Genomic DNA, 15,570 nt, shown 5'->3' with positions numbered 1-15,570 from the left:
ACCAACCAGCCTGCTAAGCATGGTGATAACGGCAAAATCCCTCCATAGAGAACAAATCCAAAACTTTCTGGCTCTAGCCGCCAACAGCCCCGTTATTATAGACTCATCACAAAGACATCATACATGACTCTCAAACCCAGAAACCAACTCTAGTCCCGGGAGGGCGACCAACTGCCCCAGGTTGGCGTTAGGTTTATCTTCCATAAGTAAAAATGTTGGTCCAGGTTAGCCAAGTTTTCATGATGGTATCATACCTATCCGACACTCAGAATTACGCTACTAATTATTCGCTAAAGACCATGCCAACTGCAGATTAAGTATGAAAATATTTTTAGATCTATACCAGCTACTCAACTAACACATTACATGTTTGTGACAGGCTAATTTAACGGAAAACTATGCAAACCTAGCGACAATGAGCTAAATGAAAGTAGTACAATTAAGAAACGGAGGACTAAATCCAGCCAGCCTCATGGAGAGAGAAGACCTAGCAAAAGATGCCAGAACTGTAAAAGCGTACTGAGCTGCACCCTAATAGTACTGCAAAAATCAAAATGTAGTAATCATTTTTAGACGAACAGGCAATTTAATCACATGTGCATTCTCCGATCACCACACAGCTTATGACCGCAGTCTATGGAGGAACACTATCTGCGGTCGCGATCCTCATCAGTGAGGGACTGAGGAAGAAGAAGAAGTGATCACCGAAATAGAAGAATTCCGAATAAAAGATGCTCAAAAGATGTCGACTGATGAAGCCTAAGCCACGACCAGTGCCAATCCAAAACCCCACGAATTTTCAGCTCGAGTGGCAGAATAGATTGCAACCTACGAGACTAGGGAAATTTTAGCTGTTTCAGAACTATTATTATCTGTTTTTAAGATTTTGCTTAGTATCGATGTATAAATAGCCATCCAAGTCCTCACGCTGATACAAAGTGTATTATAGAGACATTTTTTTTTGTAATAAATCGAAAGTATGTATTTGCGAGGACCAAATTGAATATACCTACCAACATGAATAAGGAAGATAGCAGAATCATTTTGGTAAATGCCTAAGCTGCTAGGAGATATTAAGAAGCACTACTAGTAATTAGGCTGAAGATCGAGATTATTCCGACACTGTAGCGAAGATATCCTAGACTTTAGCTTGAGCGAGATTAGAATGCCCTATTAAAAACAACAAGGTATGTACCAGGAGATAATGAAATCACAACTGAGCTTATGAAATCAGATGGAATGCTAGTACTAAAGTTCCCTTAAATACCACCATGTTTATTGGCCGATAAACCAAAAAATAAGACATGGTGGTGGTGGTAGAGACTGGAATGGAATGGACGTTGGCGATGGTCCAGAGTCAGGTGAGGCCTCCTGCTTCGGGCTTCACCGCTTTTTCCTGAAATACGACACTCTTGCTATCCAACAGTCAGTTCCAGTCTACCAGACTGGATGACACAATGACAACCTCATTTTCGAAAAGACGTTCGTAATACTACGTACATATTTAATGCCGCGTCAAATTATGCAGAAGACTGAGGACTATAATCAGTCATTATTATTGGACTTTTTGTACATATTTCGATTCGGTCAAGACCTGGGCTGTGCTACAGTCTCTTTAAGGGCGTCAAATTGACTGTCGATACATGCAACTTCTGAAGTATTTGTATGAAAACTTCATCATATCAGCCCTCCCCCAAGATCAGAACTCGAAACTTATCTGATTGCTGCGAGGGTTCAGAGTTGGAGACACCATAATCTCTTAAAGTCTTCACTACCTCCCACTTAGAGGTTTTCAAGCTTCGGAGCTAGACCGAGCTCAGTATCAAGATACGGCGAGTACATCACACAACTTCGACTCACTGACGTAGTTGACTCATTGTAGTTATGGCTGAGATCTTAGTAGACCTAGGTACAATGTTCCAGAGCCAATAAGACCAATTCTGGCAATAGATTCGCCACCGGAGCCACCGAAATTGCGCCACCGAAATTAAAAATTTGTTACAAAATTCAAATTATAATGAAAACTATAATTCTGATCAATAATTTCTGTATGCAGATACAACAAAACACCAAACTTTAATCATGTTAAAGAATCGTTTAGCATCTAAGTAAGTAGCTTTCACTCATACACTTGACAGCGAAATTGAAAAATTTTGTATTCCTGTGCCGCTGATACAAATATTTACGGGTCTGCTGGAAAAACAATACCACAAGTCGCAAGTCTTTATAGCCCGATCAGGAGGACACGAAAACTATAATTCTGATCAATAATTTCTGTATGCAGATACAACAAAACACCAAACTTTAATCATGTTAAAGAATCGTTTAGCATCTAAGTAAGTAGCTTTCACTCATACACTTGACAGCGAAATTGAAAAATTTTGTATTCCTGTGCCGCTGATACAAATATTTACGGGTCTGCTGGAAAAACAATACCACAAGTCGCAAGTCTTTATAGCCCGATCAGGAGGACACAGCTGAGTGATGCAGGGAAGAATAACTCTACGTCTCTCAAAGCTTCTTTGGAGAAGTAAGAGAGTGTCGAAATTGAGCCACTGTAATTGCTTTTTTTCGTGGGACAGTTTTGTAAGGCTATTTAAAACACTTAAAATATGAAATATCACATTTCTTTTATATCATTTGGAAGTCTTATTTAATGTATTTTATGGCTATACTATTCTTAAATTACTAGAGTCCCCGAGAAAGAAGGAATAACACAGTTTATGAGTAGAAATAGAGTTAGGACGCGCCACCGCTATTAGATTTTGGGTCTTTGAAAAAATTTTTAGCACATAAAATAACTACCTATTGTCCTGAAGACTTTGCTATCGTGTAAAACGCTGTTTAAACTATATACAGAAAAAAAAATCATCGCTCTAGTTACATTTCTCCCATCGATTCTCAGCTCCGCCGCGTAAAAAACGTGTTTGGGATATTCACCCACCTACGTTGTGACTTATTATTTCTTTTTGTTTCAGATTTCATGCATTCGTTGGAAATCATCTACACGATCATTGAAATGGGTATGTACCTATTACTCAATTTATAGCTATTGTATTGAAGTGTGTTAATGTTTGGCTTTGTATTTTTATTTACAACATTATTAATTTTGAAATTCCTTCGCAGATATCATCAAGTTCTTCGAAATCATCATTACCATCAGCAAACGATTCTGTAAGTGACTTTTCTAACATTCAATACTTTCCCCCTGGACAATCTTGACCTTCACTGGTTGGGTTATTGGCGGTCAAGCTGTAGATCCTGGCTACACAGGAGTTCTCTTGCAAACTTTCCAAACTTGAAAAATCCGAAATAAAATTTAAATAAAAAGCATTGTGCTTAGAGTTCCTTTAAGTTGTTTTTAAATCTAACTAATTTAATTATTAATTTTCTTTTTCAGACTTCGAGGAATGTATCACCATAATTGAAGAATACACCGAGTGCAATGGTAAGTATCCTACTAATATTATAAATGCGAAAGTTTGGATGTCTGGATGTCTGGATGTTTGTTGCTCTTTCACGCAAAAACTACTGAACGGATTTTGATTAAACTTTACAGTATTATTGTTTATAACCCAGAATAACATATAGGCTATAATTTATGAAGATCTGTGACAAACTAAATTTCACGCGGGTGAAGCCGCGGGCAAAAGCTAGTTATCGTATATTTAAATACTATTAATTTTATCAGTATATTATTTAGAGTTTGCGGGTAGAAGATAGAAAGAGCGCCTCGCTCTCTGAAAGGGTGCGGATTACTCACGCTACAACCTTTGCCGCGAGCGGACGTATGCTTACTGCAAACTTTTATTTATATTATTCATATTTTTTCAGATTTCATCACAGCGTTGAAGAGAGTGAAGCGAGCTACCGGACAGAAAAGTAAGTCAACGTTCTAAATAATAAAATATCCATTTATTATCCATAATTTTTACACTATTACTTTTATTTCAGTTTAAAGTTATTTGATGATTCTAAAATCAGTCTAAAATGTGACTCTAAAAAATGAGTAACGCTGTTGCTATCAATCCTAATCCATCCATCAAATTTCAATGTTTTTGTTCAAAATATCTATAATTGTCGATGTTTTTACATTTTTATATTGTTGTAAGACTATTTTTAACATTATTAAAGTGTAAATACATCGAAAATTATGGATATTTAATCGAAAACAGAATAATTGACAGTAAAGAGGACGGATTTGGATTGGGATAGAATAAGGCAAACCGGCCTTACGCGTATTCACAAACATTACTATGAGGTCTCATAGTGCGACAAACGAACCAATCACACAGCCAACGCTGAAAAAGAGGCTGACAATTAAATAGTGTCTGAGTTTCTTGCGCTGCTTCTTCTCAGCACTGGCCCATTTATTGTCCTGAAGCAGTGGTTAATACTGGGACGTGTAAAAGTGCTTTTTTAAAGCCTATTTACAGAAATAAATGAGTTTTTAGAGTTTTTTTTTTTAGTTTTATGTGCGTTCGATTTGCTGCTTCACTTAAGCAAGCATCGTTTATGAATACGGGCGTTAGTGGATATTCTGATTCCATTTTAGTATAACACAACATTCTGTGCGAGTTGTAAGAAATGAGGGTTTAACTAAAGCGTGTTTTCACAGCTATCGTGTCGGCCATAGAGCACATTAAGCAGAAGAAACCTAAGGCCGCCACCTTCACCTCTACCACCGAAGCACCCACCACTACTCAGGTATGTTATGCGAAAATCTGTTCATACCTAGTTATTTTTTATAGATCGTTTGATCTACGAAGACACGTCCCACCTATGTTTCGTCCAGGGATGTTATGGATATCCGTAACCGTAATCGAAACTTTCGGATATCCGAAATAACAAAATATCCGATACCGTAAACGTAACCGATTCAAAAGTTTCGGATAATAATCATAATCATAAATCTTTATTGCTTCATGTGGTACAAACAAGGTATTAAAAATAAAATAGTTTCGGATGTAGGCAGTTTCAATTGTTTTTTGTATAGCATTATAATTATGTAAAGGCATAACAGCCTGATTTACCTTTATAATGCCATCTAGTATCAATTTTTATTTTTTTATTATACTTTTTATTCGATGTAAAGTGTGCGGCCATGAATGAACCGTGTTTGACAACTATTGCAAATTGCATTGTAAAGCACAGATATCCGTAACCGTAACCGAAACTTTCGGTTATCCGAAATAAAACAATATCCATAACCGTAACCGAAACCGGTATAACATTATTCCTATATCCGTAACCTTATCCCATTATTTATTTTAATACCATTGGTTATTTTAACTATGAATCTAAAAACTGGGGCTAAATCAGTTTAAACCATAACTATTTTTCAGGCACCAACGACCAAGGCCCCTGTGACTAAGAAACCAGGGAAACCTCACCCAAGCCCCCACCATCACCCAAGGAACCCCAGGAAACATGGCCGCCACGACACAGGTATGACGTCATCATCATCATCATCATTTCAGCCACAGGACGTCCACTGCTGAACATAGGCCTCCCCCAATGACTTCCAAATCGCCCAGTTGGTAAAGCCCGGTCTGTGAGCACGTAGAATTTCGTCCAATGACCCCAAGCTACCCATCCTTATCGCTCGCGCGTAATTATGTTGCTGTCGCGCTCGCACACTCACTGCGGGCGCCCGTCGCACAGTCGCGACAGCAATATAATTACGCGCGAGCGATAAGGATGGGTAGCTTGGGGTCATTGGACAAAATTCTATGTGCTCCCGGACCAGGATTTAGCGGCCTGCATCCAGCGCCTTCCTGCTAACTTTATGAGGTCGTCGGTCCACCTTGTGAGACGTCCCACGCTACTCTATTCCATTCTATTATCAACTATTTTAAATAGGGGCTAAGGGCTACCTATCTTTTTTTTTATTATTTTCTATAATAATATTTTGACGTTCATAAGTGCCACTTTTGGTCTAAACTGAATAAATATTTTTTGATTTTGATTTTAATTTTTGATTTTAATACTCAAATCTTTTTTATGATTTCAGATAAAAACTTTGATGATACACAAGGTACTTACATAAAAGATGAAGAATACTCTTACTTCAATGATGATGACGACGACAAGGGACCAGGTGACAAGGGACCAAAGGGACCAGGAGACAAGGGACCAAAGGGACCAGGTGACAAGGGACCAAAGGGACCAGGAGACAAGGGACCAAAGGGACCAGGTGACAAGGGACCAAAGGGACCAGGAGACAAGGGACCAGAAGGACCAGACGACAAGGGACCAAAGGGACCAGGTGACAAGGGACCAAAGGGACCAGGTGACAAGGGACCAAAGGGACCAGGTGACAAGGGACCAAAGGGACCAGGAGACGACAAGGGACCAAAGGGACCAGGCGACAAGGGACCAAAGGGACCAGGAGACAAGGGACCAAAGGGACCAGGTGACAAGGGACCAGAAGGACCAGGCGACAAGGGACCAAAGGGACCAGGAGATAAGGGACCAAAGGCACCATGTAACAAGGGACCAAAGGGACCAGGCGACAAGGGACCACATGGACCAGGAGACAAGGGACCACATGGACCAGGAGACAAGGGACCACATGGACCAGGAGACAAGGTAATGATAATTAATTATAATTAATTTATTTTGAAGATTCGAAAGACGATACGGCATTGATTCCTTTTCAAGTTGATACAATACCCGGCGATAAATATTGCACGTCGACCTTTAGAAAGAGACAATCGGCTAATTTCGGTTTCGTAGAGCGCTATCTCTGTCGCACTTGAACAACGACTGACAATGACGTTTTGTCAAAGTGTAAACAAACTTTATTTTAAATGTGTGCAATTGATTTTGTGAAATAATTGCTAAAAACTTTTTATAGTCGTGAAAGAAAAGTGGTTCACAATGTGTTAAAGTATTTGTCGAAGAGAAATACTAAGGGTTCGGACAATATTTTCATTGAATAATGTTTTGTCAATGACGTTTTGTCAATCGTATATGTAGTGTGCGACAGAGATAACGCTCTACGAGCCGAAATTAAGCGATTGTCTCTTTCCAAAGGTCGATGTGCTATATTTATTGCCGGGTACTGTAGGTGTGCTATGACCTTTTCAGTGTGACTCGGTTGGGTGTGATTCGTTGTAGACAATGGATAATATTCCTTAATCGCTAGACACGTGAGATCATTATAATTTGGTTTTATTACCACAAAATTTGGTCTAATTGGTTCTAGAGGGTGAGCCCCAAGTGAGGCCTTTTTAGGGTTCCGTAGTCCTGACAAGGCACCCTTATAGTTTCGACTAGCAGCCGCCCGCGACTTCGTACGCGTGGATCCCGTTTTACCCCCTTCATCTATCTTACGCGGCTTAGATTGTTCATACAAAGTTTTTTTTCCCGCTAACTCCCGTTCCCGTGGGAATTTTGCAATATCCTGCTGTAACTAAGCTTTAGGTTTACTAAGGTACCTGCATGCCAAATTTCAAGCGTCCAACTTAAGCGGTTTAGATTTTTCATACAAAAGTATTTTCCCGCTAATTCCCGTTCCCGTGGGAATTTCGGAAATTCCTTTCTTAGTGCACCTCTACGGTACCTAAGCTACGTTCCTTCCAAATTTCAAATGCCTACGTTTAGCCGTTTAGGCTGTGCATCGATATGTCAGTGAGTCAGTCAGTTTATACAGGGTGGAATTTTGTAATGCCACCTGGAGGGAAAGTACTCGTAATACTGTAGATAGAACATTTTAGTGAAAGAACACATTCCTTTATTTTTGAAAAGAAAGAGAACTGCATTCAAAAATTTTCGAAACATTTTCGAAAATTCACTACCATACAATTTTCTGTACAGTCACGGAATGAAAAGGTTTGTCAGTTTTTAAATAGATTCCTTCAACAAATCGCGAGCACATATTACCTTTTGAAACTATGTTACAGAATAATCTCGAGTTAGAGAAAATAATCTTTAACTGTTCGTCAATAAAGTTCAAAATTATTCAGATCTAAGTTGTTTGATTAACAGATTTTAGTTGGTTCGATTCCCGGGTGTGGCAAGCAAATTTTTGGAAATCTTTGAATGCAGTTCTATTTCTTTTCAAAAATAAAGGAATGTTTTCTTTGAGATAATTTTTCTATCTACAATATTAAGAGTACTTTCCCTCGAGGTGGCATTACAAAATTCCACCCTGTATAAAAGGAGAAACTGACTGACATATCAACGCACAGCCAAAAGGCTAAACGTAGGCACTTGAAATTTCGAAGGGACGTAGCTTAGGTACCGTAGAGGTGCACTGAGAAAGGAATTCCCGAAATTCACAAGAGAACGGGAATGAAAGGGGAAAATCCTTTTGTATGAAAAATCTAAATCGCTTAAGTTAGACGCTTGAAATTTGGCATGCAGGTACCTTAGTAAACTTAAAGCTTAGTTACAACAGGATATTGCTAAATTCCCACGGGAACGGGAGTTAGCGGGAAAAAATCTAACCCACGCGTACGAAGTCGCGGGCGGCCGCTAGTTTTCATATAAACAATAGCATTTATTTTAGTTGCACCGCCTAACGTTAACCATAACTTAACATAACCGGTACTTTTTATGGGGTTTGATTGATTTCTGATGTTTTTTAAGGGAAGATGATTTTTGAAAATTTGACTAATTTTTTTCCTTTCCTAACACTTCAAGGGACCACATGGACCAGGTGACAAGGGACCAAAGGGACCAGGAGACAAGGGACCAGAGGGACCAGGTGACAAGGGACCAAAGGGACCAGGAGACAAGGGACCAAAGGGACCAGGAGACAAGGGACCAAAGGGACCAGGAGACAAGGGACCAAAGGGACCAGGAGACAAGGGACCAAAGGGACCAGGAGACAAGGGACCAAAGGGACCAGGAGACAAGGGACCAAAGGGACCAGGAGACAAGGGACCAAAGGGACCAGGAGACAAGGGACCAAAGGGACCAGGAGACAAGGGACCAAAGGGACCAGGAGACAAGGGACCAAAGGGACCAGGAGACAAGGGACCAAAGGGACCAGGAGACAAGGGACCAAAGGGACCAGGAGACAAGGGACCAAAGGGACCAGGAGACAAGGGACCAAAGGGACCAGGAGACAAGGGACCAAAGGGACCAGGAGACAAGGGACCAAAGGGACCAGGAGACAAGGGACCAAAGGGACCAGGAGACAAGGGACCAAAGGGACCAGGAGACAAGGGACCAAAGGGACCAGGAGACAAGGGACCAAAGGGACCAGGAGACAAGGGACCAAAGGGACCAGGAGACAAGGGACCAAAGGGACCAGGAGACAAGGGACCAAAGGGACCAGGAGACAAGGGACCAAAGGGACCAGGAGACAAGGGACCAAAGGGACCAGGAGACAAGGGACCAAAGGGACCAGGAGACAAGGGACCAAAGGGACCAGGAGACAAGGGACCAAAGGGACCAGGAGACAAGGGACCAAAGGGACCAGGAGACAAGGGACCAAAGGGACCAGGTGACAAGGGACCAAAGGGACCAGGAGACAAGGGACCAAAGGGACCAGGTGACAAGGGACCACATGGACCAGGAGACAAGGGACCACATGGACCAGGCGACAAGGGACCAAAGGGACCAGGCGACAAGGGACCACATGGACCAGGAGACAAGGTAATGATTATTAATTATAATTGATTAATTGTGATGATTAATTAGGTTTATTAACAACAGATACAGTGGTTGGATGTTTTTCCCCACGAGTAAAGGACGAAGCACACTTATCAACCCGGAAACGGATCGTAACCGTGTCGATGACGTACAGTCTGAGAGGCCGCCCGCTACCGTATCAAGACTGTAGCGTAGAAACTAGGTAAGGTAGCATACCACAATCTTTAAAAACATTTATTAGCACATAGAAGAATTAAATTAGAATAAAATACTAAACTCTAAATATAATTTTTAATGCAGAATTTGCTGTTAAATTATACAGGGTGGCCAAAACAGTGAGATCTAAAAGAAAAATTTAGATTCCTTACTTACATCAAGGTGTACTTAAATCCCATGTATGTAATACGATTGTGCTTAGTTTAGGAGATAGAGTTAATTTTGTGATATTTTTTAAAATTCTATGACCTAGTAGGTTTTAAATTTTTTTAACTTTTTTTTGGGTTGACTTTTTTCAGATTTCTTTTTTTCGACAGATTTGTTATTAACTGCAGATGTTTGAAAAAAATAATCACCTTCCTATCTTTGATGCAAGATACAAAAGTTTTGATAGTAACATTAAAATTATGCTTTTATCCAGAACACTGTCAAATTTTCAACTTAAAAGTTTAAGTAAAAAAAAGAACTTCCATAAGTCCAAAACCATTTTAAAAACTGCGCCGTTTCCTGAACATTCTTAATAATACAAAAAAACACTAACCTAATGGGCCACTATTTCCTGTAATCGGTTCACTCAAGTGGTAAGTCGGAGATTCCATTACATGTTTTTGACATTCTTAGAGTGAATTTATTAATATTGGGAATCCTCTAAGTTTACATTACGGAGAACAGATTTAGAGCAGTAACTGGACAGAACATGTTTATTTAGGAAGCTCTTGCCCTGGTTTTCAGTGTGCCCCATGCCGAGTGAGGGTCACGAATCATTGGTAAAATAAATAAAATAGTAAGCTGCATAAAATTGTCTAGAAAAACATACATAAATAGTAATATTAGTGCACAGATAAATACAAAAGGCGGGAAATTGAAAATAATACTAATAAAAAGATAAAACTGTTTGTATAGGTGTGTGTGAAGTAATAGTACAGTAATATTGTGTTTTAAATTTAAATTGTTGATTACAGTAAGAGTCGTTACATAAGAGTAAAGAGTGATAGGTGAAAAACGAAAGTTTAAGTAAGCTTTCAGCTGTTTGCAACCTGACAATAATATTTTTCGCAAAATCGCATAAAAATACGAAATTTTTTCCTTGTCGCGAAAGATACGCATTATGTCACGTTCATGTTTGCAAAGATATATTAATGTAGGTACCTGTCAAAAAACTTTTATGAAATATTAATTTAATATAATTATATTACTTAGTTATTCAGTTACTATCATTATGAATTTCTATAAGTTCACGAACATTTTATCCCACCAAAAACATTCTGTAAATAACCAAAATTACAGTTAAATCAACCTATCTCAAAAACTATAAGAGATACTTTGATCAAACCAAAAATCGGTTAAAGAGTTAATTAGCATGCATCACCTCTATTTTTTTTAGAATTTTATACCCCGTAGTTATAAAAATAGAGGGGGGGGGACATACTTTTTACGACTTTGAGAGCTGATATCTCAAAAACCGTTCACTTTAAGAAAAATGTTTTTTAGAAAACTTTATATCATTTTAAAAGACCTTTCCATTGATACCCCACACGGGTATGTACATCGAAAAAAAAATTTTCATCCCTCAGTTACATGTATGGGGGGCCCCACCCCCAATTCTTTTTTTTACTATTTAGTGTCATAATTTTGTAGCGGTTCATACAACACATATTCCCATCAAATTTCATCACTGTAGTACTTATAGTTTCCGAGTAAATCGGCTGTGACAGACGGACAGACGGACAGACGGACAGACGGACAGACGGACAGACGGACAGACGGACAGACGGACAGACGGACAGACGGACAGACGGACAGACGGACAGACGGACAGACGGACAGACGGACAGACGGACAGACGGACAGACGGACAGACGGACAGACGGACAGACGGACAGACGGACAGACGGACAGACGGACAGACGGACAGACGGACAGACGGACAGACGGACAGACGGACAGACGGACAGACGGACAGACGGACAGACGGACAGACGGACAGACGGACAGACGGACAGACGGACAGACGGACAGACGGACAGACGGACAGACGGACAGACGGACAGACGGACAGACGGACAGACGGACAGACGGACAGACGGACAGACGGACAGACGGACAGACGGACAGACGGACAGACGGACAGACGGACAGACGGACAGACGGACAGACGGACAGACGGACAGACGGACAGACGGACAGACGGACAGACGGACAGACGGACAGACGGACAGACGGACAGACGGACATGACGAAACTATAAGGGTTCCGTTTTTGCCATTTTGGCTACGGAACCCTAAAAATTAGCCAAGTCTCGATGCAGCTGCTTGTTTATCTCTAAAAAGTAATGAAATCTAGACAAAGTCGTGCCAAGTCTATGGTTCCTTACTGCGATTTCTTTATTATTATACAGGGTGAAATTTTGTAATGCCACCTGGAGGGAAAGTACTCTTAATACTGTAGACAGGAAATTTTACTAAAAGAAAACATTCCTTTATTTTTTAAAAGAAAGAGAAATGCATTCAAAAATTTTCGATTTTTTTTCTAAAATTCACCATACATACCATAAAATTTTCTGTACATAATTAAAATAATTTAAGGTGTTCATGGTTTTCCTTTCATTTGATTTATCAAGTTTGTTAGAGAGATTCCATCCTTATACTTAACCCTAACGATCGATGTAGTAAAAATACAGGGTGTAATTTTTAACAGATTTTAGTTGGTTCGATTCCCGGGTGTGGCAAGCAAATTTTTGGAAATATTTGAATGCAGTTCTATTTCTTTTCAAAAATTAAGGAATGTTTTCTTTGAGAATGTTTTTCTATCTACAAAATTCCACCCTGTAGTTAATATTGTGTGACTTGGCCGTTGAACAATCTTTATTAAGTTATGATGTGTTATTTGCTTTTTTTATTTACATCTTTTGTCTTTTGTGATGTCCATGGCAATAAATGTTTCTTTCTTTCTTTATCATACATAGTATTATTAAAATACGCAGCTTTATTAAGCCTACAATTGACTGGTTATTGAATCAACGTTTTCCAAGTGGCAATTCAAACAAAAAATTTATCGATATATTTTATGCATTATTGATTGACAATACTGATATATCTGAAAAATTGTTGGCCCAATGGCGGTTGTGGCCTCAACAATTCCGTAGAAAAATAACAAAATGGATCTTAGGACCCCAAGTTGGAGCTTGCGATCTTAAAACTTCCGTAGAAAAAGGCCCTAATGGCTCTTAGGACCCCAGTTTAGGGCGTGGCTTGTGATAATACAACTGAGAATAAGAAAATAAGCGACAAAATATTATCTAAATTAAAATAATTATTACAATACCTCAGTTCTAATCAGTCAATAAGAGGTCCATACACACTATCCTAGCGAAAAATTATCATTATCGTGATAACTTTTTGAAATAAACACAAGAATGTCTCTCCAGAAAAATTGCTGTTTTGCAATTTTTGTTGGGTACGACGAAGTATTCGTTGCTATATGAAGTTTCATACAAAGAATACTGACCGCCTCGAGTTGATACGGTTACGAGCCCTTTCCGGGTTGATAAGTGTGCTACGACCCTTATTTAGCATTAATCTATTTATTTTAGCATTTTATTTTAGTTGCATGCGAAATCATAGCAATGATTAAATTAATTGAAATTGCGAATTTTCATCAATGCTAATTATTTTCATAGCACTCACTATTTCGCAATTTTATATGATTATATTTTTTTATAAAATAACCGTCATATTCTTTGAATTTTCATACAGGGTGTCCCAGAATGAGTGAATTAAACTGCTAGGGGAGGTAGCTCTACTAATGTAATATCACTAAAAAATATGATTTTTTTATTGAAAGCAATAAAGTGCTCTAAACTCGAAATCTAGTCATTATTTTCAAAAGTTTGTTTACAGATAAACGAAGCGATCATGTACAATTAATATTAGTAAGTAAAAAGTACAAATAAACTCCAAACGCAGCAATTATAGCCAGATACTTAGGCAAAGCTGATTTATTTTCACTTAAAAAAAAATGTGTCCTTATGCGCTTCATTTTTTCTATATTTTTTAAGTCTGTACATCAGTAAAGCTACCTCCCCTAGCAGTTTGATTCACCCATTCTGGGACACCCTGTATGAAAATTCAAAGAATATTATTATGATGGTTATTTTATGAAAAAATATAACATACCAATAGCATTTATTTTAGTTGCACCGCCTAACGTTAAACATAACTTAACATAACCGGTACTTTTTATGGGGTTTGATTGATTTCTGATGTTTTTTAAGGGAAGATGGAGCCCAGTCTAAGAAAAAAAAATTTGACTAATTTTTTTCCTTTCCTAACACTTCAAGGGACCACATGGACCAGGTGACAAGGGACCAAAGGGACCAGGAGACAAGGGACCAGAAGGACCAGGCGACAAGGGACCAAAGGGACCAGGAGACAAGGGACCAGAAGGACCAGGCGACAAGGGACCAAAGGGACCAGGGACAAGGGACCAAAGGGACCAGGAGACAAGGGACCAGAAGGACCAGGTGACAAGGGACCAAAGGGACCAGGAGACAAGGGACCAGAAGGACCAGGCGACAAGGGACCAAAGGGACCAGGGGACAAGGGACCAAAGGGACCAGGTGACAAGGGACCAGAAGGACCAGGCGACAAGGGACCAAGGGGACCAGGAGACAAGGGACCAAAGGGACCAGGAGACAAGGGACCAGAAGGACCAGGCGACAAGGGACCAAAGGGACCAGGAGACAAGGGACCAGAAGGACCAGGTGACAAGGGACCAGAAGGACCAAATGACAATTGGATATCTGTGCCAGGACAACCAAGTCAACCAGGTTTACCAGGGCAACCAGGACAATCAGGACAACCAAGCATACCAGGACAACCAGGTCAACCAGGACAACAAAGCATACCAGGACAACCAGGTCTACCAGGACAACCAGGACAACCAAGCATACCAGGAGGACCAGGGCAACCAGGACTCCCAGGAGTGCCAGGGCAACCAGGGCAACCAGGACAACCAGGACAACCAGGGCAATCACTCGAAGAACCAGAGTGGGACGAACCACGTTATCCATACTATCCAAGACCAGGCAAGTTTTTTTATTTATTTTTATCTCTTACCAGCTTTTGCCCGCGGCTTCACCCGCGTTAAATGACACAGATTGTCATAAATTATAGCCTATTGTTATACTGGGTTATAAAGAATAATACTGTAAAGTTTCATCAAAATCCGTTCAGTAGTTTTTGCGTGAAAGAGTAATTAACATCTATCCAGACATCCAATCAAGTCAATCAATCAAATCAAATCATTTATTTGTAAAACATAGGTAAATGTAGAATTCAGGTGTCTATGAAAATGAAATTACTATGACTCTTAATAATGTAATTGAATGGCTTGACATGAATAATCTTAACATAAATATTGACAAAACAAAAATAATTCACTTCCGACAATAACATATGTATAATAATAAACACCCAACTTGATTATACGGTGCAATAACCAAATTGTAGAATCAGTTGACTCTACAAAGTTCTTAGGTATACTTAAGTAGACATAGATTATCAAACAAGATGGACGACGCACATTAACGACCTGTGCACACGCATCAACAAGTTTGTATATGTGTTACGGTTAATGTGATAAATTGAAAATTATTAATAATAACCGGTTATTATGAATAATTCCCGACAGTCGCGGTGAAAGTGATGAATTAATCACATTTAACAGTGATTATTTAATAATTCAACC

The 15,570-nt window shown here is 39.5% G+C and overlaps 1 protein-coding gene across 1 annotated transcript in view; it reads left to right on the top strand.

The window, feature by feature from the left end:
- LOC114360965 (uncharacterized) overlaps positions 1 to 14,908 on the top strand; it is a gene marked incomplete at its 3' end in the record, with an annotated part of 35,189 nt that extends 20,281 nt beyond the window's left edge. The window contains exons 21-30 of the mRNA XM_028315862.1: positions 2,979 to 3,023; positions 3,127 to 3,174; positions 3,401 to 3,448; positions 3,835 to 3,882; positions 4,619 to 4,707; positions 5,346 to 5,448; positions 6,014 to 6,148; positions 6,536 to 6,591; positions 8,650 to 8,745; positions 14,162 to 14,908. Of these exons, the coding sequence (XP_028171663.1) occupies positions 2,979 to 3,023; positions 3,127 to 3,174; positions 3,401 to 3,448; positions 3,835 to 3,882; positions 4,619 to 4,707; positions 5,346 to 5,448; positions 6,014 to 6,148; positions 6,536 to 6,591; positions 8,650 to 8,745; positions 14,162 to 14,908 (1,415 nt within the window). The remainder of the gene's footprint in view (positions 1 to 2,978; positions 3,024 to 3,126; positions 3,175 to 3,400; positions 3,449 to 3,834; positions 3,883 to 4,618; positions 4,708 to 5,345; positions 5,449 to 6,013; positions 6,149 to 6,535; positions 6,592 to 8,649; positions 8,746 to 14,161) is intronic.
- Positions 14,909 to 15,570: the final 662 nt, after the last annotated feature.

This window comes from Ostrinia furnacalis, unplaced genomic scaffold, assembly GCF_004193835.3.
Source record: "Ostrinia furnacalis isolate ACB-3 unplaced genomic scaffold, ASM419383v2 OfSCF0329, whole genome shotgun sequence".
NCBI lineage: Eukaryota > Metazoa > Arthropoda > Insecta > Lepidoptera > Crambidae > Ostrinia > Ostrinia furnacalis.
Note: the sequence above shows the minus strand (reverse complement) of the source record. Positions and strands in the feature narration are given on the sequence as shown.